The 27,658-nt window shown below is 41.8% G+C and overlaps 1 protein-coding gene across 26 annotated transcripts in view; it reads right to left on the bottom strand.

The window, feature by feature from the left end:
- CADPS2 (calcium dependent secretion activator 2) overlaps window positions 1-27,658 on the bottom strand; it is a 570,146-nt gene that overhangs the window by 440,256 nt on the left and 102,232 nt on the right. For all 26 annotated transcript variants that reach the window (XM_034768448.1, XM_034768267.1, XM_034768287.1 and 23 more), the window contains exon 2: window positions 27,028-27,141. In XM_034768448.1, coding sequence (XP_034624339.1) covers window positions 27,028-27,141 — 114 coding nt within the window. The remainder of the gene's footprint in view (window positions 1-27,027; window positions 27,142-27,658) is intronic.

The raw sequence follows: 27,658 nt of genomic DNA, 5'->3' as shown, positions 1-27,658 counted from the left end.
AAAGCAACAGAGGGTCCTGTGGCACCTTTAAGACTAACAGAAGTATTGGGAGCATAAGCTTTCGTGGGTAAGAACCTCACTTCTTGCATCTGAAGAAGTGTGGTTCTCACCCACGAAAGCTTATGCTCCCAATACTTCTGTTAGTCTTAAAGGTGCCACAAGACCCTCTGTTGCTTTTTACGGGTTCAGACTAACACGGCTACCCCTCTGATACTTGACTGTATATGGACAACACATCTTGAAGAACTTTGAACACTAGGCACAGTATGTAACTTCCCTTTGTCCTTGGAGTGTCCATATGCCCATTCCGCTGATGGTGTCTCCCAAGCAGTTATCCTGTTAAGGAAGTGGGAGCTCTGTGTAACTTAATTAAATAGTGATTGAAGGACAGCTTTACCAAACACAGCATCAGATTGAGAGGCTTTCTATCAAGATAATAATTTGGAGTAAACATGTAGATCGGTGCCCAAGTAGCTGCCTTACAAACATCTGATATTGGTAAGTTTGAGTGCTGATGCTTAAGTGCTGGTGGAATGTGTCCTAATTGTGGCCAGTGCAGAGTTTTTCAGTCTTTGCCCAATGGACACAAACAATCCTGGCAATGTTTTGAAAGGTTCTGTTCTATTCAGGTAGTAGGCCAAGGCTCTCCTCATATCCAAAGTATGTATCACTGCCTCAGATTTGGATGTAGGGTGTCTTGGGAAAATACCAGGTGGTGTATTGGTTGATTTAGAAGAAATTCTATGACTACCTTCAGAAGGAATTTAGAATGTGTTATCATTGATACCTTATTCAATATGGAAAGCTGTACATGATGGGTCAGACATTAATGCTTGAATCTCTCCTACTCTTCACGCTGAAGTTATAGCTACCAAAAAGCCATTTTTATTCACCAGTACAGTAGGGAAGAGGTGGCCATGGGCACAACCTGAGGGTTGTGAGCACTAGGTTCAAACCCTATGGGGGAGTTTCTTCTTTGATGGGTGGGAATACTTTATTAGGACTTTCAAGAATCTAATCACCATCAAGTGAACAAAGACCATGAGATCCTCCACTGGTGGGAGGTGAACCAAGATCACTGCTAAGTGCACTTTGCAAGCTGAGAGACAGATTCTTCATTTTGGGGTTCTATTAAATAGTAAGAAATATGCAGGATTGAGGAGTGAAGTGGGATTAACAATTTTCATTGGCACCAACTAGAAAACCTTGTCCATTTTGATGGGTAAGTTTGTCTTGTTGAGTCTCTTCTACTGTTTAACACGACCTCCCCAACTGTGTAAGAGCAGGTCTGCTCTATCATCAACATTCATCCAGTCTCCATGCAGTGAGGCGCAGAGATGCTAGATTCTGGTATAGAATTTGTCCTTGATTCTATGTCAGTAGATCTGTTGACTCTAATCCTACTTCCAGAATGGTCTTGACCATGATGGAGAGATAAGGATCAGCTTGGCTGAGTCTTGTTTGAGTTTGCAGAATACCTTGGGGATTGATGAGGTCAAAGGGTAAGCGTACATCAGACTGCCTGACTATGGTATCAGGAATGTATCTGCTACAGATCCTGGACTCCTCCATCCTCTTGAGCAGAATCTCTTACATTACAGTTGGGTTGAGAGGCAAAGAGGACTGTTGTGGGATGTCTACTAGGATCCTGGCTTTGATCTCTTACTCAGGATTTAGGGAAAAGCCTGCTCCTATGTTCTGCAATTTAGATAAGTGTATTGCCGCTAGGTATATTTGACCAAATTCCAGAGTTTGGCTGCCTCCTGACAGAGTAAGGAGGATGTGGTGCCATCCTGCTTGTTGATATTAAAACATTGTAGTCATGTTGTCTGTTATGTTTTGGATAGACTGTCCCGATATTAATGGAGACAGGACTTGCAGCCCTTCTGTATGACTCTGAATTCCAGGAAGTTGATTTGCATTCTCTTCTCCCTTAGGTCCACAGGTCATGAAATGTTAGTTCTCCCATGTGGGCTCCCCATCCCTGCAGAGATGTCTCTGCGACTATGGTCTTGGAAGATAGAGGTGCTCTGAATGGGACCCCTCTGCATGTATTCAGTAGTTCCTTGCACCATTTCAGTGATAAGAGGACAGTGGCTGGGATGGTGAGGAATACATCCAGGAGATGTTTGGAGGGCGCAGAGACTGACTTCAGCTAATCCTGCAGGCATCAGAAGTGGAGTCTGGAATGCCGTATCATGAGACCACGTGGCCTATTAGGGCAACGCATGGCCTCGCATCGGTGTTTGGGTTTCTTTCTAAACTAATAAATCAAAGCAGACGTATTCGTGAATCTGTCCTTCGGTAGGTAATGTTTGGATGTGGTAGAGTCTAGGATCACTTCAATGAACTCAGTCCTTTCGACTGAAGTTAAAGTCTACTTTTAGGCCTAATGTCCTGAAAAGATTGAGCATGATGCAGACTGCCTCAGAGATCTGATGAAGAGATTTTCCCCAGTATCTTGACGATTACCTGGTGCGATGTTGCGCCTTTTCAAGTAAGATGACACTACTGATAGCACCCTGGTGAATACTCTTGGCACTGTAGAGAGGGTGAAGGGAGGCTCTCATTATTGGTAATGTTTCTGCTGTACTATAAAGCTCAGGTACTTCCTGTGGGGTGGAATGATGGAGATGTGGAAGAATCAATCCTGAAGATTGAGTTGTGAACCAGCCTCCTGACTCTGGAGTAGTTGGAATTATCAACAATAGGGTGACCAACTGGAACTTCAGTTTGTGAATAAAGGTGTTAGAGTTTCAGTAGCCTAGGATGGGTCACCATCCTTCCATTTTCTTTGGAATAAACAGTTACTGTAGAATCCCTTTCCCTCATAAGGTGCAGGGATCTACTCTATCACTCGAAGAGAGAGTGAAGCATAAAGACCTCTTGAGAAGAGTCCCTGAAAAGTGATGGGGAGGCGGGTTGGGAATAGACACTGCAGAAAACTGGATGAATTAGCCATGTGTAATCGTATTCATGGCTCATTGCACTACAGTGATAAGGGACTAAACATGTCTGAAATGAGCTAAGCGATTCCTAAAGATGATGATGTAGGTTTCCAGAGTTGGTGGGGACAGGACACATCTCTCAACCATTCCATCAAAATGAATGCTTTTGGGACTGCAAAGATTGGGGTGGGGGGGGAGAGAGTTGAAGTGGAGCCACAATCAATCAGTCTCCAAAGACCTCTGGCAAAAGTATGACTGGGTCAGTCTTTAAAGAATATTGCCTTGTTTCCATTTGCTTTTTTAAGAAACTGGTGCATAAATTCTGAGGGAACATAAGGTGAAGCATGAGGTCTTCAGTATGTTGAGGTCCTCGTTGATTTAAGAGCTGAGCAATTAAGCTTCTTTAAAAGGTCAGATCTTTCACCAGGGCTTGTACTTCTCTGGGGAAGCCCAACCCCTGAAACCACAAGGGCAGGCGCATACGACAGCCATTGTACTTGCCACTGATCTGGCAACCATATGCACTGCATTCGGAGCCACTTGGAGACTTGTTTACTGAGGGAAAACTTGTAGCCAACACCTGTGACATACATTATTCATAAGCGTCATTGGGAATATTGTCCACAAAGGCCATTTCTAATGTATACAAAAAGTCTTAACTGGCCAGTAAGGCCTGATAATTAGCTACATGGAACTGTAGGCATGCTGGAGAATAGACTTCTTAGCCAAATATATCTAATCTCTTTGCTCTGTCTTTTGCTGTGGACCTAAATTGTCCTGCCTTTTCAGCTGTTGCAATGACGACAAAGGATAATGGGATAGGGTGTATATAAAATAATTTTGCTCCCTTAGGAGGAACCTGGTATTTTTTAATCTACCCAGCGTGATGTAGCTGGTGCTGAGGCAGGTGCCTGCCACACAGTTCTAGTATGATCCATCATGGCCTCATTAACTGGGAGGGCAACCTTCTCTTCTGAGAAGGCTTGGAGCATCCACCGACATATGGGCCAGTTCTTGGACCTCCTCAAAAGGAATTTGAAGGGCCAGAGACGACCTTCTAGTAAGTTCTGGAAACCCTTATAATCATTCATTGGTGGAGCAGTGAGTGGTATGTGACAAGGCATACCTACCCCGCACCAGCCCCGAAAGGGTTAACTCTGCTTTGCAGGCTGAGGAAGCCCCACCCCTCCAACCTGCTGAGCATGCTCAGCCTGGAGAAGGCAGATAAAAGATAGCTGCCCAGCAAGGAAGGACGCAGGCTGCAAGCTCCCTGCAAGAAGTTGCTACAAACCTCAACTACGGCTCACAGAGTTCATGACTGGAGACTCCAGGTTGCCCAACAAGCCCAGAGAAAGGACGGCACCAGTGGGAGCCCGGCCATTTGAGGAGCCCAGCCATTTGAAGACCCCAGAGACCCGGGGAGTTTCAATGAGGGGGAAAGGGTAAGAAGCAGCCGAGGGGACTTGAACTCTTCGCCAGTGAGAACTGGGGGACTGGTCAGCATGTTTCAGGAGGATCCCCGCACCACCAGGACCCTGGCCTGGGGCTCGGAGGAGCAGGGAGAGCCCAAGTCCCATTATCTGGGGCACCACTCCCCCCATGGGCCAACCAGTCACACAATCTCACAGAGGTGAGCTATTTCACTGACCCTGGCCATTGGGGCATGCGGCCCTAATAGTAAGGGCCACTTACTGATTCTAGTTACTAAGTAATACTACCCCATGTTACAGTAAGGGTCATCAGCGGAGGACCTGACCAGCTGCAGAATCACCTTTGCCCTTCCATCTGACACTACATGACCTGGCATCCCGTGACAGGGTATGCCTACCCCACAACATGGTACTACAGCCTCATCTGGGGACAAGAAGGGAAGGGTTACTGGTGTAAGCAGATCACCTTCCAGTGTTTGTTCTTCTATTGCTGCCTCCTCTGTCCTTGGCTGTGCCAGAAACAGAAAGGGTGGCTGAAACACCTGAGCACATAGTGCCATGGAAGAAGCAGTTTTTTGACAGTATAGCTGTTCCCTAGGACCAAGGATGCGCTGAGCCAATCAGGGTCCCCAGTACAGCCACATAGGCATTGGCAGATATGTCCCAGGTGGCCAGGATATAGGAAACCAATAGACCAGTTTCTGTGGGTCACAATATCTTTCTCATGAGGAGCGTCTGGATCCTCTATAGAATGTCAAGGGCTGAGGTAACAGCCTCAGCAAATAAATGTGCTCCTGCAAATGGATTTCTTCATCCCCCAATTAGGAATGCGAGTCCAAGGAAAACAGAGCCCAGATCCAAAAGTTGTGATGAGGCTCTTGGGGAGTTAGGGGCCCAATGGTGCCGCATTACCTGGTGGATTCAGTGCCAACTAAAATACGGAGGTGGGTAGCAGGGAGGCCGGTATCCATGGTTCCAGGTGAATCTGGAAGTTCATCAGTGCGAACCACCTAAAAAACGATGCTGCGTGGGGCAATGTAGTCAGCTGTATCGGAACTGGGTTTTGTTGAGGCAGTATAGCGATGTCCACTACAATGAGACTCTGTGCAGTCCCAAGTGGCCTAGTTCTGGTGTTAGACGTGTTGGTGTGTGCACCGTTGAGGTAGACGGTGCCAATGTCAGTGCTGTAGTTCTGATGGTTCTCTGAGTACTCAGGACTGAGTCTCACCTTGTTAGCCCTCTGCCTCCAGCATGAGGGAGGTTTGCTCCCTGACATCACCAGCCTGCTAGCCATCCAAGGAGCTATGTCTGCCCTTACTTTGCCTTGCAGGTTAACAATATGAATACCCGAATCCCTAAGTCCCTTTGAAGCTTTCCTCCTGTAGTGCTCAGACCCTTATCCACTGAGCACTCACAAATACCAGGTCTGGTGTCCCCAAAGGAAAGGCGCACACACCAGCTTGAGTGATTCAACTGAGATATCACATATATTCACAGCAGTGAGATATATCTATAGTGAAAACAATAATATGTTTATTACCAAAGATTCATGATATAGTAAGGATAATGGGGGAAAAAAGGTTATATAGCAAACAAACTTCATAACATGCTTTCTGGAGACTAAACTTAATTATTCGGTTAACCTCCAGCCTAATGAAGTTTCTCTCAACCAAAGCCTTTTGCAGCACCTTCAACTAAGACTGGTTGAGATCCCATTTTCATGAATGTAAATGCTCTGCCCATTTACAGTAAAAGCTGTATTATCCGTCACTTTACCAACCGGATAGCTCTATTAAAGAACGTTTCTGATATCTCCCAATACAAATCTTCAATCTAGTAACCAGGACAAGTATACTGCCTTGGAGGTTATGCAATTGCACATATTGCACTCTACTTTTATGAGAAAGAGGCAGAAGACAAGTAAGCAAGCTGATATCAAGGATTTATTCAAAAAAGCAGCTTCTAGAGTGTGTTATAGGGTCATTACAATACGCAGAGTTGATTTTCTGTATGCAAAGACAGTATAATTCCCACAAACCCCTATTGCTTGTTTTCCTGTGTGCTCTTCCCTGTTGACTTTACATCTCTGATAACTTCATATGGAAATGTGCATTCATTGTGTTAGATTACAATGCTTAATTTACATCTGACAATGACAGGTGAATAAACATCTTTTGTCTAACAAAAAACCTGTTTCTACACTTCTGCTGTGACACAATCTAAGAACATATTTCAGTATACATACATAACTTCTTACATAATATCTGTACTTACATTTCACGATTATATCAATGACTAGTATGACAAGTTTTCATTTAAGACCTCACATGACATTCTTTGGTGAACCTGAATGTATACACCAGAATCAGGATATTCTTGTAACCCCCTTGCCAGTTGGCATTAGGGGATATTTGGGTCAAAATAGTCTTTCCTGAAGTGCTGAGTTTCGGTGCCAAATGTTTTGGTGCCATGTGGCTGGAGCCAGCTTGGGATTAAGATTCAGCAAGAGCCATTCTGGGCTGTGAGGCCTAAGATGATGTACAGAGCCATAGGGAGAGCTTCCTCTTAGAGGAAGCCCTGGTGACCGACCTAGCCCTGGGGCTTCCAGCTCCCTCCAGTCTGAGGATGACACCACTGTTGTAGTCAGGATTCAAGTCAGAGTTCTCCAAGTCAAAAAGCCCACACTGATACTCTTGGGTTCAGAAGGCCCTTGTACAAGACGACTTGGCTGGGAAGCTGGTCTTACTGATTTGGTCATTAGAAGACCTGAAGTTGGGCCTCCCTGCCCTTCCTAGCTCTAGGGTTGAAGGACTTACAAATTGCACATTTCCTCAGTATATGCATCTCTCCAAGACAATAGAGACACTGAGTGTTCACCTGAAGCTCAGATAACTCCCTCACACAAGGGGCAGTGTTTAAACCTGAGTGAAACGGGCAACACCATAGTGAACAACTAGTAAAGGCTGCAACAGGCACCCGAACCAATGACTATTCAACTACCAACACTAAATATGTAGCTTCGTAGCTATCTAGAAGGCTGGTCGTCTCTTGGACTCGGTCTCTAAGCTGTGAGGTGATGAGAGGAACTAAATGGCAGTGGGTGCACGTCACCCTTATATGCCCTCACAACAGAGCACAAAGACTGGAGAGCACACGCACACCCTACCGGTTCTGCTGGCCAAAAACTCCGATCTCCACCACTTGAGGTGCATGCGTACCATCAGTGGAATAGGCACATAGACAATCACTCAAAGGACAAAGTAGAACGATGGTCCTCCTTCCTCCCCAGTATTTTTGGGGGTCTTTAGGATCGTCTAGACTCAAAATGAAGAGTATGAGATAGATGTGAGTATATTACCATACATGTCATATTCAAAGCTCTTTGAAGAATTATTTCCAATCTGCAGACTCCACCTTCCCGAGGGGGGTAGGGGCAGTGTGGCGTTGACAGCTAACACCATTTTTCATATTGCCAAAATTATTGTTGAGCAAGTTGAATATTTATTCTCCCTCCCTCTGCCTTTTCTGTGAGGAAAGGAATGATGTGGCCTTTGGCCATCCAGTGCTTCAGAATGATAATCTTTTCTGAGTTTGTGCAGTGCCTAGCACAATGGGGTTCCAATCCATGATGAGGGCTCCTAGGTGGAACATTAATACAATTAATAATAAAAAGTCACTCAGTACCTAGAATATTTCTGAAGCCTTGAGGATTTCTGCCCCAGTGATATTTTGTTAATATATTCCCATATCAGCATTGTGCTGGTTAAAATACAAGCTTAACTTTAACTGTCCAGAAAAATATTTAATAAAAATAATTGTGTGTATTCCAAGTGTCTCAGTGCAATTTGTTAACAGTGCAAAACCAAAGTCCAAATAAATTGTTTTCTAGGGGAAAAAAATCCACAACAAAACAGCATGGGGATTAGTAGAAAAATAATTAAAAACATGCAGATTAAGTCCACTGATGCACAATATTTTAAGCCATTATTTGGTTTGTAACTGGTGTAGTCTGATTAGAAGACAAGCATAATTAGTGTAATGAATAAGTGAGCAATTTAATCTATTGCTTACAAAGTAGTAAAGTATCTGACTACGCAAACTAATTACTTCCACACTATTATGTCCGATTTGTGAGAGACTTCCTCATTCTGCCAGGGCAACTACCTTCACAAAAGGTGAAAAATAACAATTTAAACTACAAGCATGAGGAGAAATTGTTCATTTCATTCAGTAAGCAAGTTCTCCAGCTCTCTTCCAACAAGAGCACATCACTTGCAAATCCAGGGATAGATAAAATTATAGTGTAATAATGGGTTTATTTCAGACACTGTATTTAAAAGTTTGAAATAAGTGTGTTATGGTTATACCCATAATATGGATAAAGCAGCTGTATAACATTCTCAGTCAACCTAACAATGATAATAGAAAAATACCAATGCCAGAACAGACTGAACAGAAGGCATAGATTCAATAGTCTAGTGATCATATGCTGCACTACTATGTAGCAAACTGATTTTGATTATCCAGCATGGTCTCCAATATCTTGGATCATCATGCACTTGAGTGAAGGTAGGATATTCAGCCCATGAACGCAAAAAAGAGTCCTGTTATCCTTAGCTAGTTATGATGTGTGGAAGATACAGGGGAATTCAGAGTTAACACCATTCCACAGAAAAAATCCATAAACAATGCAACAAGGTAATATAGCAACTGAAAGGAAAGTTATACATAAATACTATGAGTTACTTGTTCTGTAGTCATAAATATACCTAAGATTCAATCTCAAGACTTTTCTCTGAATATTCTTTACCAAGTTGCCAAATTATATTATCTAAAGGAATAAAAAGAAAAAAAAAATCAATCCAATCTGTGCTAAAATATTATTGAAACTTAGTAATGGAAAGAAAAGGAAGGAAATTTGAAGGTAAATAATTTTAGAAGTCCAGCCCCTCTCTCTCGCTTGCTCATGAAGGCTGCAAAAATCAAGCACTCAAAATTTAGGAAGTGGCAGAATTAAGCTTGCCTGTGCAACAGCAGAAGCAACTCTGAGAGCATCTCCCTACTTTCAGTTCTGCTGCACAGTGGCCGGCAGCAGCTGGGGGCACCAGTTGTAGGAAAAGTCCTGCTCAGCCCCTGCAGCTCTAGGCTGAAGCATCCTCAGAATCCTTAAAGAATTTAGTTGCCAAACTCTAACCTGCCCCTACTGAGCTTGTGTGATCTGCATATAACTTGATTAAACTGTCCATCCCCGCCACGTCCCCTGCAGGAATAGCAAATGGATCACATATGACACTCCCCTTCCATTGTCAAATTTCAAGTTCCTGTTCCAAATTTTGGAAGCACTACAACTTGTCAACAAAACTGGTTAAAAAAAAAATCATCAAACATGGGCAGAATAATGTATTTATCCCCTAATCTCATTCTCTGAAATGGATAAAACATTTTGCTGAAACTTAAAAAAAAAAAACGAAAAAACAAAAACAAAAAAACCATGATCTAAGGCAGACACCAGGCATGAAAAATTTAAATCCGAATGGCTAACGGCTGATAAATTGATAAACTGAAAACAGGGACTTATAATGAGACGCATCAGGCAACCTTAAGTACATGAGACACTATCACCTCCACCTATAATAGAACACACTTGTTGTTAGGAAGCTCACTCAAATTGGTAAATCCAAAACTATCCTAGTTAGCATCTCAAAACACTGCTGAGTCAGCCTTTGCTTAGAAGAACAGATTAATAAAAACACCCATTCTAGTCTCATCTGGTATTGTTTTTCCAAGTACCAGATATTTCAGCTGTGCTAAACAATACCACTTTTGGCAGTGATCAGTGTATGCCATGAAACATAATTATTGATTGCAATTTGTAATTTGTCCCCTCACAGAAGTGTTTAATTACATTTTGGTCTTATTGCTTTATTTGCCTCAATAATATCATGAGGCAGGGAGCTCCATCATTTAATTATACCATACATTGCATAAAGTAGTATTTCAATTATCTATTCTAATTAATCATTTAATTATTTAAGTGTTCATTCTATTCCTGTATTACTGATCAGATGTGGCTCTCTGTGACCTTCATTCATTTTATAAACTTCTAACATATTTCCTCTTACTCTTCTCTTTTCTAATCTAAATAATCCTAATCTTAATCTCTGCTAAATGATATTGGCCCCATGCCCTCAATTATTCCAGACAAATAGCCGATGGTTTGTTCTTCATTCTATTGTATCTGCTTAGAACTTTAGAAAAAAATCACAATTTGATAACACTGTGTAAATTTAGGTAAAATCAATTTTAGTTACTCTTCTTGGGATTGTACCTATTTTGGCTGGCGTCGTCTTCTCCCTGAAGTCTGCTCTCTGCTCCAGCCCCTAGCTCTCTTCTTTGGAGCTGGAGCTGTACTTTGGGCCAGCTGTAGAGCCTTGGCCAGCCTCTCCTCCAGCTGTCCCTTTTCCCCACTCAGTACTTTCAATCTCAGGCTAAGAGTTCAGCAGGCAGACCTGCTCCTGTCTCCATCATTCTGAGAGGAGACAGAATATATATAGTCTTCTTCCCAGCGCTTGTCCTGGTTGGCTGAGAGAGACAGGAGCCCTTCCCCACTCACTCTACAGGAGTCCTGGTCTCAGACCCTTAAAGAAACAGTAGCCTGGTTTCTCCCCAAGCCCTAATTATTCCCCATGAACCATCTTCCTCTCTCCCAACACTTTGTTCTGCCTTCTGTAGGTCTTCATCCATTCTAGAAAGTCTCAGGAGCTAGAGGGACACCACAGAAGGGGTGTTAATTGACCACTAGTTCTTATCTTTAACACATCATTCACTCTGTTACATGCCATCTCCATTGAACATGCTCCAGCCCAGTGTGGAGCAAAACTTTTTGTGCAATTACTGTTCTTGGCTGACAGAGACTGCTATGGTACCAGACAATGGAACTGAAAGTAAGGAGAAAGAACTCTCCTCCAGAACACGGAATTGAACGCAGGAGTCTTGGAGATTATATAAGCCAGTGGCAAAGTGTGTCCCATCGCCCTTTAGTGACTGGCCCACAGAGGATAACTGCTTACTACTGCTACCAGTTACCCCATTAATTCAAGTAATAGAATTCAGCAGTAATACCTGCTGTTAATCTAAAAGCTCCCAACCCGGATGACGACCCACGTGAGGAAACAATATGGTTTTATGTGAGGGAATTTGTTTTTTTGGTTTAATTTTTTAACACTGAAGAAACTACATTACACTACGTTAAAAGAACATTATTAAGATTGCAAAGTCAATCACTCAAAAGTTAAAGAATGCCAGAATTAATACTGCCTGTGCAACCTTAATTCAGCCCACTTTGCATATGCATTTTGATACGGTCTGTTATTATAGGATCATGTACTTCTGTCCCATAGGACCCTCCCTCATTCAGTGCACAGGATGTCAGGGAGGATTCAGGGTTTTGCGTAATGAAGAAGCGTGTTGCCAATAGGACCTTTGCCTTATTTATTGCAGAAGTTGGAAGGTGTGTGATGAATGAGTCAGCGGAGTGCACTAAGAAAAAGGGTGGTCTTGTGATTAAGGTAGATGAAAGCCCCATTATAGTTCTGGATTCTATCCCTGCTCTGCCAGGCAAATCACTTAAATCAAATTTTTCCCAGTGGCTACTGTGAACTCCTGGATTTACTGGATTACCAACATGAGAGCTGTAGATGTGCTGAGCACTCACAACAGTAACTTCAACCAATGGGAATTATCTGAACATATAAAGTGCTATAAAAATGCTAAGTATTCTGAAAACGGTCCAGAATTCTGTATTCAGTGGATGGTTTATATGGTGCATAGTAAATAAAGCCTGAGGGCACATACTGAAAGATGAGGATAAAAACAATTATTAAGTAGCTGCTCAGTGTACACTATCCATCCTGTGCACTGAATGAGGCAGGCATCCTCTGGGAATAATACATGATCACGTCATAAAAGACTATCATAATGCATTATACCAAGGGCTCAAATTGAAGTTGCACAGGTGACTATAATTCTAGTATTTCCTAATTTTTGAGTTCTTGACTTTGCAACCTGAACGATCTTTTAATATAGGGTTATTATGCAATATGAACAAATATTAATTAAAAAGGAAGGAAGGAAAGATGTAAGGAAGAAATTGAACTAACATGTACATCTGCAATTATCCTCATCACTTTGATTCAAAAAGTTTTCTCTCACACACACACACACACACACACACACACACACACACACACTTACTTTAAAAAAACAAAACCCAAAAAACTGTCTACTCTTCAGAGCAAATTTTCTCTTATTATTTGTTGATACAATCCTAAAGCCTGACTGCACCCATTTGGCTCCTAAACTACTGACGTAAAATGTTAGAAATAAAAACATCAGTAATCAAGTCTAAGAAAAAAGAAAATGATTGCTAGAAAACATAATTCTAATAAATAACGATAAACAGTGTCAAGTTTATTTGTACTGCCAATTTTAAAGACTAATTCTTAGAACACAAAATTTACCCTTGTACAGTGGGTCAGCATGACTTGTGTACTACTTAAACCCACTTATGCCATCTCTCTCTCACTCTCACACACACACACACACACACACACACACACACACAGTGAAGTATGTGTTCAATATCTCACTGGGTGTACATGTATATGAAAAAAACTTTTGAAATTTTGATGCTTACATACAACAATTTTGTATGTGCTAAGATCAAATAGCAATAAATTAGTGCACTTTGACAATTTGAGACAAAATTTCTAAGCTTTCTGGCATCATAAGGATATGCACCTAAAGTTAACAATACAATGGTCAAAAACAATTGTGCTCAATAATTGATATCCAGGGCCAAATTCAGACTTTATGCAAACAGATGCAACTCTAGTGATGTTCCACCAATTCTGAATTTGACTTCAAGCTTTAAAACAATTGTATGGCTGAGTTATTTCATAATGGTAAATTTTTAAATAAAAATATTAACAAGATCATCTCTAAGTTCCAACATATTAAACTCTGGTAATTTAGTACTGAATCTTTTAAACGAACCATCTCATACACCTAGAGGAAAATTCTCATTCTCCAATAATTCCTTGCAGAGTTTAGCTTTGTGATTACACAGAAATTTTAGACTAAGTTCTGACAACGATTTCCCATTAAATTTCCTTGCATTCTTGCTGCCAGAGAATGTAAAATTAATACATACATTCTCCTTTTTGTGCACACATAAGAAGAGATCAACTCAAATGATCAGTTTCATAAGACTGATAATATAGATTTCTTCACCTTGTTGGAAAAAAATAATGGAACTGCAGCATTCATTTTTCAGACTCATAATGATTTCGTCCACACTCATGTTAAGTGAATTAATAGATGAATTCAAGCGATCAACCTTTTTTGCCTTAAGATTTTTCAGCATTTCTATACAAATTCCTATAATGAATTATAAAAACCTTTGCCGTCATTTATTTTACTGAATCTGTTATAGATTTTTTTACTAGACAGTTACAAAGACTAAAAATCATACCAGCTTATACATAGATTCACGGATTTTAAGGCCTTAAGGGACCACTGTGATTATCTAGTCTGACCTTTTGTATAATACACGCCATAGAATATCACCAAGTGATTCTTGGCATCAAGCTCATAACTTCTGTTTGAGATATAGGATAGCTTTTAGAAAGATATCTAATCTTAAAACACTTCAAGTGATAGAGAAACTACCATGTCCCTAGATTAGTTATTCCCCTGGTTATTTATCTTCCATGTTAAAAAAAATTGCACTTTATTTCTAGTCTGAATTTGTCTAGCTTCAGCTTCCAACTACTGAATCTTGTTATAACTTCTTCTGATAAATTAAAGAGCTTTTTACTATCCGAAATTTCTACCCCATTTTAGGAACTTGTACACAGATCAAGTTACCTCTTAATCTTCTCTTGCATAAACTACATATACTGTACTTCTTCAGGCTCATTATAAGGCATGTTTCCCAGATCTTTACTTATTCTTGTAGCTCTTCTCTGAATCCTTTTCAATCTGTCACCAGCCTTTTTTGAAGTGTGGACACCAGAAAGGGATACGCTATAGTCCACTATGGACACTATAAGAGGACACATTATTCCAATAAATGGTCTCACTAATGCCGTGCACAGAAAAAACACCACTTCCCTATTCCTACTGGATAGTCCCCTGCTTATACATCCAAGGATCACATTAACCCTCTTAGCTACAGCATCACATTGTTGTTTTACTGCCATTAACATTTAGGGCTCCAGACTTCAAAAAATAGCAAAAGGTTATTTTAAAAGAATACAAACAAAAAAAACAGCCAGTACAAACTATGCCTTTAAAAAATTCTTAGCTACTGCTAAGGACATTCCAAGTCATTTGTTTTTACATCTGTCCAGGCAATGTTTGAAAACATCATTAATAATACAAACCTGTGGTTGTAGTAAACCTTGCATCTCTACAACATCTACAGTAGTTCTTACTGCAATCCAGAACTTCTGAATAACCAGTTAATTACAGAAAATATGAATCAAGTCACCAATCTCAATGTCACATTTCAGACATTCTTGTCACCTATTTATGTATTCTTTCTAAGATTAAACACAACCAAGAGTAAAAAACCACTCCTGCACAGAACGCTAGCACAAGGCTTATATGGATCACTTAAATTCCACTTAAGTTTTCAAAATATGGCTTAAGTGGTACATATTGGTTCTCGTGCTGGACATCTGAATACAGGTCTTATGCCGGATGCTTTCCACCCACCATGTCTGAAATTCAAGAGCATGAATCTGTGCCTACTATTTTACTGAGTTGGTTTTTGTCTGAACTAATTGGACTAAAATATGCAAAAGAATACTTTATTTCATAAATCACTTTCCCACTTAAATTTTACTTAGTGTGTCCAATATAATTACTCATAATAAATTGCCATATGATTGAATTTTTCTTTTTATCTAAAATCACCAACAGCTGATGTTCTAAGCAGATTAGAAGTTGGGCTCAATGAATGTAATGGAATTTTCCATAAAAATTCTACTATAGCCCTGAGAGTAATCTCTCTCACACACACACGGGGGGGGGGGGGGGGGGGGGGAGAGAGAGAGAGACAGCCACATTTTTTCTATCCAACGATATATCAAGTATGGAAGTGATAAAATCAGATCAAGCTTCTAATGAAGCCCCAGATACAATTTTAATTATGCAAAGACCAAGACACAAAAGATTCACAATTACATAGAGCAGGGTTAGAAGAAAGGGGAAAACAAAGGTAGATTTGTGGGATAAATAAAATGAAAAACTGAGTTAATGCATTTCCTAACAATTCCTCTCCCATGAGGTTTTCAAGGTAACTTAAAAAGGATCCCAAGAGTAATAGTAATAATCGGGGGAGGGATGGATCAGTGGTTTGAGCACTGGCCTGCTAAACCCAAGATTGAGAGTTCAATCCTTGAGGGGGCCCTTTAGGGATCTGGGGCAAAAAAAAATCAGTCTGGGGATTGGTCCTGCTTTGAGCCGGGGGTTGGACTAGATGACCTCCTTAGATCCCTTCCAACCCTGATATTCTATGATTCTAAGAATCTTTTTAAAAAAATAAATCACAAAACATACATGGCAGAGACAAACTGACAAAAAGTGATCACTATAAACTCCCAAATAATGCAGGCACAGGATCATGACTGGTTCTAACTGACTGAAATTATTACATAGATATACTTTACAAAAGTAAATTGCTGCTCCACCATAACCCTTTTAAGAAAAGTAAATAGAAAACAGGACAATGACAGGATCCTCCTATAGCAAGAGAAAAACTGAGCTATAAAGTAGCCACATCACTCGAGTTAACTTGGAACAGCACAAACCATCAATACATTTATGATTGGAATCATACAATAAAAAACAAACAGACTTTTCATTTTACTGAAGGAACTAATATTGAACAGATTAGCTTACTGTTTATGACTCACATGCAAAACAGCCATTTCAAGAGCCTTTTTATTCAACATATGTGAAAGGTAAAGTAGCCTGGCTTTGAAGAGCTTATGTCACAAAATCCTTGCATAGAATCAAGGAGGAACCGATAGAAATAATTTTCAGAGTAAAAAATTGCTAGATAGATCACATTGTTGTATACAGTGTAGTTGTAGTCGTGTCAGTTTCAGGATATGACACACCAAAAGTGGGTGAGGTAATATCTTTTAGTGGACTAACTTCTGTTGGTGAAAGAGACGAGCTTTTGAGCCACAGAGGAGCTCTTCTTTGGATCTCAGAAGGTACTCTGAGCATCACAGCTAAATGCAAGATGGAACAGATTGTTGAGCATAAGTAGCTAACACATATTCTAAGGGACCATTCAAGGTAGAGTGGCCCATTAGCACCGCTGCAATCATAGGACAAAAAGGGGGGTTATTGGGTTACAGATTGGTGCAACAAGCCATAAATCTAGTCATTCTGTTCAGTCCATGATCTTTAGTGTCTAGCAAAGTTATGAATTTAAGCTCCCAGGCTTTTGAAAGTGTTGTGTAGGAAGAAGAAGAAATCTCTTATCTAAGCCAGGCACTCCTATACCACAAAATATGCTCTGAGAAGAAAGCCCAGGATATAAACCTTAACACACTCAAAAGCGCCTTCGCCAAACAAGGACACTCCAGCAGAGAAGTAGATCTCATCATGGAATTGGCCACCCAAATACCCCAAGAGAACCTGCTTCAATACACAAATAAAACCCCCTTTACCACACATACCCTAGTTTTCACCTACCATCCCACACTGGAACCCATATGGGGTATCATCAAACTACTACAACCCATACTTGATGGGAACCACATCCTGAAAGAAATCTTTCCTGAAACCCCACTTCTGGCTTCAAACAACCCCAAACCTCTCCAAGCTCATCATCAGAAGCAAGCTTCCCATAGACCAAGACACCAACTCAAAGCAGCAACAGACCCTGGCAGAACCACAGATGCAAAACCTGCAGAGATCTCCACTACTACACTGATCATCACCCCCCACCACCACCACAATACAACTTTCAAGATCCATGGATCCTACACATGCCTGTCACAACATGAAGTGTACCTCATCCAGTGCACTAAATACCCCAGTAACAATTGTGTGTGTGAAACTAGACAATCACTACGCTCTCGAATGAACTCTCACAGGAAAATAAAATGAAAACACCCTACCACCTGTGGGTGAACACTTTTCACAAAGCGATCACTCTATATCTGACCTATCAGTCCTCATCCTTAAAGGAAAGCTGCACAACACTTTCAAAAGCCTGGGAGCTTAAATTCATAACTTTGCTAGACACTAAAGATCATGGACTGAACAGAACGACTAGATTTATGGCTTGTCGCACCAATCTGTAACCCAATAACCTCCCTTTTTGTCCCATGATTGCAGCGGTGCTAAGGGGCCACTCTGCCTTGAATGGTCCCTTAGAATATGCGTGAGCTACTTACGCTCAACAATCTGTTCCATCTTGCATTTAGCTGTGATGCTTAGAGTACCTTTCCCATCTCTGAAGAGCTCTATGTGGCTTGAAAGCTTGTCTCTCTCATCAACAGAAGTTGGTCAAATACAAGATATTGCCTCACCCACCCTGTCGGACTAGATAGATCACATGTCTGTTTGCTTCTATGGTTGAGTCTTTAACTAGCTCATGTGGGAAGTATGCTTGCAAAAAACCCAACCCAACCAGGACCCGACTACAAGCATCTTCAAAAAGGACTAGAACAAAAAACACTAACCAACTGTTAACACCGGTCAGTAAGGTCTACATGGACAGTTAGCTAGTGCTGGGTAGAGCAGCACAACCCAGCTTGCCACAAACTAAATGTTGATGTACACAAGCTCTGAGTTTAACAGATGCAGGGTCCGATTACAGTGCTATTCTTTGCAACTGTAAGCCAAGAAGTCTTTCCTTACTTTTTCATTTTTTCTTCATTGTGCACTGCCACATGGCATTGTCACATTGTTCCTAAAGACCTCATCCAACTTCCTTTTTGTCTGTCTGTTAATCATCCCATGTGAGTGAAGCTTTACCCTAAGATATGCACAGTAAATATCTTTAGATACTCCAGTGCAAGCAACCGTCTTGGGTAGGTCATGTATTTTGCCCCCCCCCCCCCTTTTTTTTTTAAACTAGCCACTCAGTGCCATTGCCCAGGCAATGACACTATAAGTGCCTAATTTAAAAAAAGTGTAAACACATGACCAACACAAGATAGAATGACTTCTCTGGCCTAAATGTAAACCATTTTGAATGCAATGAATGTGAAGTTAACTCGGAAGTGCACAGACTAATCAAAAGAGGCAGACCCTGTAAAGCACGGCAACATTGACAATCTGCTTACAGCTGCCATAAAAGCACTGACTGACTTTGTTGAATGGGAGAATCTACATGATGGTGATAGACTAGAAGACAATGAAGTGCAGCGGTATACACCAGACAGCCACAATGGAAAATGAACAGGATACACTGAACTAACTGGTGGAAGGAACACAGCGTTGACCATGTTGGCTAGAAATGTGCTATGTATGTCAGCCAGCAGCAGCAAGATGAACTTCAGTACATCTTGAAGGATGATTGCCCAATGGAGGACTGTCCTCAAGCCATCAACCAGCGACTCTATTCTTCTCAAAGAACATTTTGTAGAACAGCTTTTTTATTAATGATTTTGGCTTCTGTTAAGAGGGATTTAATAACTTTACCTATCCAGTTTAACTTGACCAAGGCTAAAGTTATATTTATCACAAATCAGTAAAGACTTTTTGGATTACATATTATTGAAAGAAGATGGACACTGCATGATCCCTGGTTTACAGTAAGAAATCATATAGTTATTACAAGCTGCTGTCTTGGTTTAATATTTCTGTTGACCATGCACTTTGCTGTTTGAATGTTAAATGAATTTCAATTTTTAATAAATGAGGAGTCTTGGGGACTCTTCATAGACTTTTGTTTTTTAAACTTCAGTAAATATAAAGCCGAAGAAAAAAAAACTTGAGATGACTTATGATCAGGATATATTTGGTATTTTTCCATTGTCGTCATTTATATCCATAGTCTGTACTGTTTTTTTTTTTTTTTCTTCTATGAAAGGCTGTTTCTAAAGGCTAAGAAATTTGCTTGTTATAGCTAAAATGTGCCTTGGGGAGGGCCTTTCTTCTTGGAGTTGGAAGCCAAGAGGATAATATTGCCTTATTGTGGGCAACCCCATTATGACAGCACAGCTAATGAGAGTGTCCCCCGACCTCTCGTAATTATAATCTCAGTCTAGCTATCAGAAGTGTGTTGCCACTCAGACCAGAAAGTGCACAGTACTGGGGTTGTTCAGAATGTGCCTTTCGGCTTGTCTACACAAACAACCAACTTCCAGCAAGCTCGGATGGCGTGTGAATCTCCCCACGCTAGCCTGCTGCAGACTAACTATCCACACTGACCCTGCCAATGCTCATTAACTGTTCTTTAATGCACTTTGATCAGTAGTCTTTGAAATGGGACTAGATCAAAGCACATTAATGAACTGTTAGTGTCCACGTGAGCAGGGTGCACAAGGAGTTAGTCCACTGCAGACTAATGCAGAGTAGATTCACACCCCATCTTGCAATTAATCAATTGTTTGTGTAGACAAGCCCTTAATTTGAACCATGTATGTTTGGGATTATTTTATTTGGGGAGCTTTTCAGGTGAGGTCAGGTATGAAACAACTCCACATCCTCAGGATTGGGTGTAATCTACTGGGGTTCATGCCAGGCTTCAAAATTAGGTCCAAGACCACCCCTATAGGGAAGTCATTTGAAGTCCCAACGTTTGAGAAGGAGCATTGTGTACAAATATCCCAGCTATCCTACCAGAGCTAAGAGAGGATACTATGTAACACTTGAGATCTTCCATTCCATACATGGCCTTATTTTTCTTAGGCCATGTTCCTCATTATATTAAACTGAGTTGTTGGAGAGGGCAGAGTAGCTTCTATATGAGTCAATATAGTCTGATGAACAAGTAAGTTTACTCAACTGACAAGATTTCCTAATTAGGTATTTGTATCATGATCCCCTTTCAGGTAATTTAGCACCCTGGAAAGTTAAAAAGCAATCAGGACATATAACATATTCTTGACTTTTGTTCTCTTCCTTCATCCCAGAAAAGGGTTTTAGTGAATGTTTTTCTTTAAAGTATTGCGTGGCGGGTGAAGACTTTGTCAAAGCAGCTCTGCATTAGTCTTGAAGGAGTTCAGATTCACGCTTACTGTGCATTCTTGCAAATGCTAATTCCACACTCATCGGTCAGCCACCCAAAAAACCCCATCTCTGGCATATGCAAGCCATATTTTGGAAGCAGACAATTCTAGTGTTTCTGTCATAAGTGAAAGAGGCCCAGAAAAAGAAAATCTTTCAAAAGTTCAAAAATGCCAGAAATGTATGGATACACGCAATTGTTTCCCACTTTTGAGGATGCAATTATTGTAGTTGCTGGTTGAATACCGAAAATGTCTAAATGAGGAAGAATCCTTAAAATGAACAACTCTCTTCCTTGATTTTATCATTACAATTTTAGCACAAGAAATCTGTCAGTTCATCATGCCTCTCTTTCTGGCCACCAGTAAGCTACTTCCTTGTGGCATTAAATCAGTCTCTCTAGAAGACTAGATAGTCCATGCCTAATGCTTTTCAGTTCTAATTCTTCTTAATCTGCTGCCTTCTATTTGGGGTTCTATGTTGGTGTATTCTTCTGGTTCTTTTCTTACCCAAATACTCCAACATATCCTTCTGAGGCGCCTTAGGTTAACACTTTGAACATATGAAGAGCTGAACAAATGGTAAGAACTGTACTATTAAATAATAAATCCTCCTCACTTCTACCCCACTCTTTCAATGTCACCAAAGATTTTGTCCATGGCCCGCCCTTCTCTCTCTAAACCCTGCTATTGGGTGACTGGTTCAGCAATCACTTACACACAATTGCTCCTAAATCTTGCCTCCTACTCCTTTTCCATCTATCCAGTATCGTATCTACTTTTTAGTTGCTTCAAATGCCTCCCCTTACCTATTTGCCTATCACTGTTAACAACATTTCAGGCTTCCCAATATTCACCTTGTCAACCAGGGTTCTAACCTTGAAAACTATGGCCTTCCCCTAATCTCTCCACAAATGCAGGCTCTCTCTGTCTCTCCACTGCTAACACTCTCTTCTCCATGACTTAGTGCAAAGGAGAACCTCTCCCCTGAATCCTGACACACTTTCCCAGCTTTGTAGCCAAGCTGCTTAATCTAAATTTGTTGTTCAGCACAAAATTTGACAGTCCATAACACTATTAGTAGATATAATTTTTTCTGCATCAAGGAATGTCTTAGCCAGGGCTGGCCTTATCATGAGGCGAACTGAGGCAGGGCCACTAGGACCCAGAGTGTAGAAAATTGTGTCTGCTGCTGGTGCACATGTATTCTCTCTGCTCTAGATCCACAGAGATGGTGGAGTGCTGTGCTGGAGGAAGGAGGGCACAAGAGACATAAGAGGCAGGCAAGAGAAAAGATGAGAGGGAATAACAGAAAGCAGCAGGAGCTGCATGGAGAGAGAGGAGGAGCCTCTTATGTACCTCTCTAGCACTCCCCAGAGCCTGCATTGATTAACACCAGCTTCTCAGGGAGTTTCCTGTTTCCTGCTGCTTCCCTGAACCCACTTGAGGAGAACAGGCAGTCAACTGAAGTAGTAGGAGCCAGTTAGACCCTTAAGACACTGATATCTTCCTTCACTCAGGCCCTGCTACCAGCCTGCTTATTTGTCCCCTTCAACGGAGTGTTGAGAGCCACTATAGCTGGCACAAAACAGCAGTCATGAGTGAAAGAAGAAAACGCCCCTCTGGGGCAGCATTCAGAAAAAGAAAGAAAGCAAAGGAAGCTTTTCTATCTAAGCAGGAAAGAGCTCTCCTGAGATACATAAACACAAATATCAGGGGGTGCATCTGAAGAAGTGAGGTTTTTACCCACGAAAGCTTATGCCCAAATAAATCTGTTAGGTCTTTAAGGTGCCACCAGACTCCTTGTTGTTTTTATATAACACAAATGTTCACGGTGAGCCTTCTGGCCCCAGTGAGGATGTGAGTGGTGAGGAGATCCCTGATCGTCCAGTTAGTCAGAGTGCAGGTGACCTGGCAGCTACTGCAGCATCCATATCTCCATCTCAAATGGATGTAACCAAGCACATTCCTGAAGAAAAGTGTAGATCAGAGAAGAGTGTGGTGGAGGCACAAGAAACAGCTGCTGCTGAGTTTAGTTCCTTAAGTCTAGATGATCCAGGACTGTGGACCCACTTGAGTAGTAGCTTGAAGGACTTCCTTGTACTGCAAGAGCCACAGCAAGTGAAAAACTTCATGTTCCCCAAAGACAAGGAAAATAGATGTTTCCATCCAACACATTACTGGCATTAAATCCCCAATGGTGACAAAGTGGAGAGGCCAGGGCTTATGTACTCAAAAACCCAGCATGCTGCATGCTGTTTTTGTTGCAAACTCTTCCAGTCTAATGTTCCAGCCACATTGGGTTCTACAGGAACAAAGGACTGGAAAAATCTGGCTAGAAATCTAGCATGCCATGAGAAGACAGCAAATCACCAGAGAGCATTCCATAGGTGGAAAGAGCTTGAGCGGAGACTAAGGTTAAAGGCCACCATAGATTATCAGCATCAAGAGAAGATTGCATCAGAGTCTCTTTATTGGCAAAATGTTCTGAAAAGGCTCATTGCCATTATGAAAATGCTTGCTACCCAAAACCTAGCACTGCGTGGCACTTCAGATCAGCTCTGTGTGCCATACACCGGAAACTTCCTTAAAATTGTAGAGCTGATGGCTGAGTTTGATGTTGTACTCCAGGAGCATCTAAGAGGAGTCACCACCCGAGAAATGTAAACACACCACTACCTTGGAAAAAAACATTCAAAATGAGATCATACAGTTATTGGCAACAAAAGTCAAACAGAAGATTGTGGCAGATCTGAAGTCAGCAAGATATTACTCTATTATTCTGGACTGCACACTTGACATCAGCCATATGGAACAAAATGACTTTAATGGTGCGTTTTGTAAAAACAGAACCTAGAGAAAATGTCCCTGCAATGGTGACTGTCACAGAGCATTTTCTGGAATCTATTGACATTGATGATACTACAGGAGCTGGTATGACAAATGTGTTTCTTAAAAAGCTGGAAGATACGGGAATTGCAATAGCTGACATGAGAGGTCAGGGCTACGATAATGGTGCCAACATGAGAGGAAAGAACAAAGGAGCACAGACATGGATCCGAGAGTTAAACCCTGGAGCTTTTTTTGTCCCATGCAGTTCTCATTCATTGAACTTGGTGGTCAGTGATGCAGCATCAGCTTCTAGTGAGGCAACTGAATTTTTTAATGTAATTCAAAGCATCTATGTATTTTTCTCTGCATCAATTCATCGATGGCAAATTTTGAAGCAACATCTGGGAATATCCTCTCTGACACTGAAACCACTGAGTGCCACATGATGGGAAAGTCGAGTGGAGGTAATAAAGCCTATCAAACACCAAATTGGGAAGATAGATGATACCATAGTTGCCATTATGGAGGATAATGCTATGACAGGAACTGTTTGTGGGAGAACAGTGGCAGAGGGAAATGGAATCACCAGAAACATATATAACTTCAAATTTCTGTGTGGCTTAGTGTTGTAGCATGACACACTGTTTGAAATAAATGTTGTAAGCAAGAGAGTCCAAGATGCTGACCTTGATATATCTGGAGCAATGGAACAAATGGTCAAAGCAAAGTCATACCTACAGTCTTACCAGTCAGACGAGGGATTTCAAAATGTTCTGAAGAGTGCACAGAAGTTGGCAGAGGAACTTCACTCTGAAGATATTTTCACACCCATTCAAGAATACAGGAGTCACCGAAGATGACATTTTGATTACGAGGCACGATTAATCCCATAAAAAAACTCCAAATAAAGAATTTAACTTTGAATTGTTAACCAGATGCTAGATTGTGCAATACAGTCAGTTGAAGAACATTTCATGCAGCTCAAGGAACACATCAGTATATTTGGGATGTTGTATGATAGGGTTACCATATTTCAGCAAGCAAAAAAGAGGACGGGAGGAGCCCCGCCCTAGCCCCGCCCCTGCCCCTCCCACTTCCCGCCCCCCCAGAACCCCCCACCCTCCCCCCGTCCCTTGTCCCCTGACTGCCCCCTCCTGGGACCCCTGCCCCTAACTGCCCCCCAGGACTCCACTCCCTATCTAAGCCTCCCTGCCTCTTGTCCCCTGACTGCCCCAACCCTTATCCACACCCCCACCCCCAGACAGACCCCTGGGACTCCCACGCCCCATCCAACCCCTCCCCACACCCTGACAGCCCCCCCCCAGAACTCCCAACCCATCTAAACCCCTCTGCTCCCTGTCCCCTGACTGCTCCGATCCATCTCCCCACCCCTGACTGCCCAAAACTTTCTCCACTCCCCCCAAAAACCCCTCCCCCGTTTCTTGACTGCCACCTCCAGAACCTTCCTGCCCCCTGGCCCCCTTACCCTGCTGCTCAGAACAGGGTGTTGGGCTCTGTGCGAGCCGGACACGTGGCTGAGCTCCCCAGCACAACAAAACCCGGTCCCTGGCCCTGCACAACAAAACCCGGTCCCTGGCCCGGACCGGGCTGCAGGGGAGAGCTGCCCTTGTATCAGCACAAAGTGCTCTCGCTCCCGTTTTGCTACGCTGCATGGCAGAAACCGCTCCCAGTTGCAAAAGGGGAGGGCTGCACTTTGTGCTGAGACACTTGCTCAGAATGCAGGGAGGGGGGGAGGCGGAGGTCCTCTCCAGCTGCTCCGGAGTCCAGCCCGGGACTTTCCTGCAGCCCTCCCAGCCGCTCGCTCTGCTCTGCCGGGGGAGGGGGGAAATCCCGGACATTGTGAGTGCTTTACAAATTCCCCCCGGACGCTATTTTTAGTACAAAAAGGAGGACATGTCCGGGTAAATCCGGACGAATGGTAACCCTATTGTATGATATTCCCAAACTCCTCCCTATACCTGAAGAAGACCTACACCAGGGCACTAGAGACAGTGTTGACACATGATGACATGCACGATATTGATGTGAGTGATTTAGGTGATGAACTGAATGCCCTTTGAAGATACATTTCAGCAGGATCAACTCCAAAGGCTGTTCTGGAATACGTGTGCACAAATAAGATGACCACCCTCTTTACAAATGTTTTGGTTGCTCTGTGCATACTTCTAACACTTCCTGTAACAGCTGCCAGTGGAGAACGCAGCTTCTCCAAGCTGAAGTTTATAAACACACATCTACGCTCCACAATGACACAGGAGAGGCTGGTCGGCCTTGCAACCATCTCAATAGAGCATGAGCTGGCCCAGACTGTGGATCTTCAGGAAGTAGTTCAAATCTTTGCAATCAAGAAGGCACAGAAAGCACCACTTTGATTATTCAAACAGATAAAAATGCCAATGTTTACTATGCAGACAAGAAAATTTACATCTGCTGTTCAGGTGTTTGAAAGTTAAGATTTAACTTACTTAAAATTTTTGAACAAGACATTTTAAGTTGTTAGTTCTCCTTTATTGGGGTAGGTAGCAGAACAGTACCATGAGAGGAACAGAACAGGAAGAAAGCAGAACTGAGACCTTTCAAAGTTTTGGCCCAAGCAAGGGGGCAGGGAGGTGTCATTTGAACTCCCCGCCTCAGGTGCCAAAATGTTGTGGCCCGGCCCTGGTCTTAGCCCAATAAATGAAGTACATCAGGAGGAAATAAAAAGCAACAATATGCTAAAAGGAAATATGAGAGTAATTTGAAAAAGAACAAAGCAATACAGTGAAATTAGGAAGCAAACAAAGAAATAACTAAATCAAGTTTAAATGTGCGGCCTTGATGATATGCTGAGCAAATTTGAGCTTTTTTTGTTATATAGATAAATGCTGTATTCACAGTGGCTGCTTTCTGCACAGTGTAAGAAATATATTCCCCAGTCATGCGTTACCTATGACATCAGAGGAACATTTTTATCTTCCCCAGAAAAGGGCATCTCCCTTAAGCAATTATAGAGCACATGTGAAAACTGGTGCTGGCAGTGTTAACCACACAGAATCCCTTGGAAGTCACAAGCTGAAATCAAGAGACTTGGTATAGCTGCACTGGCAGCATTATTCCTTCTGGAAGAAAAAAGAGCAGTTTGTCCCTAAAATATTCTCTGCTGTCCCTAAAAATTTAAAAGGCCAGGGGACATGTATCTCAAGGTGGTAATTTACAGCTGAAACCTTGATTAAAGGGGGTAATTTAGACACATGGAGATAAAGATAGCAGTACCCAGTTGTATCAATCATTGCCAGAAAGATTTTGAGCACCGGGTTTTCTTTTGGGAAAACAAAACAAAAAAAGTGGATATTTTCCAGTTCAGTTTATCTCTTACACCCAGACAGTGGATTTAAAATTTTTAAATTGCAAAGCGGTATAGAAAATGTTTTCAGGAGGTATGCAAGCTCACAGGCGTGGAACCTTACAATTTCTTCCATGTAAATGGATTATTTAAAAAGAACAGTCTTGTGAACTAACTTTTAAGCAGCACAGAAAATAGTGTGTTCAACTTGCCTCATAATAACTTCGCACTGCATTGCAAAATGCTTCATCTGCTACAATTTGTGTCTCTCCATTCAGGAAGGCCTGGAAACGGTCCTTAAGTATCTGTAATTGCTGTCTGTTGAGCTGTGGGAGAAAAAGGTAAATGCTATTAATATCAATATCAAAACTTTTTCCAATGTCAAACTAATGTCCTTTTGGGGGCAGGGATTGGAAAAGAAATGGGCTCGCTCAAAGTACTGGCTCTTTAAAGTCCAGGCAGAGCAGATAGGGACGGATAGGAGAAATAGGCAAACTGCAGCAGCTCTCGGACATTCATTAAGTACAGAAGCAGAGACTTAGCATGATACCAGCGGCATTAGTGTATCCCCACTGGTATATCCCCCTCATGTACTTGTAGTGATGTTGGTTGGTCACAACGGGGGGGAGGAAGGGGTGGAGAAGAAGAGAATCTCCTCTTGTGGCAGTTCCCATAGTTCAGCGATAGCAACTCGACCCTCAGCATGGCAGTTGCCTCAGTGAGCAACCATTGGTTTACTCTCAGACTTCAAAGAAGGCTGAAAACTGAGTGACCTTTTGTGGCTCTTCGCAGTCTGCCTGGGACTTCACTATCTAGAGTAGTTTTGTATCATCTGCAAATTTT

The sequence above is a fragment of the Trachemys scripta genome, chromosome 1 (assembly GCF_013100865.1).
Source record: "Trachemys scripta elegans isolate TJP31775 chromosome 1, CAS_Tse_1.0, whole genome shotgun sequence".
Lineage (NCBI taxonomy): Eukaryota > Metazoa > Chordata > Testudines > Emydidae > Trachemys > Trachemys scripta.
This window is presented reverse-complemented; position numbering and strand designations above follow the sequence as displayed.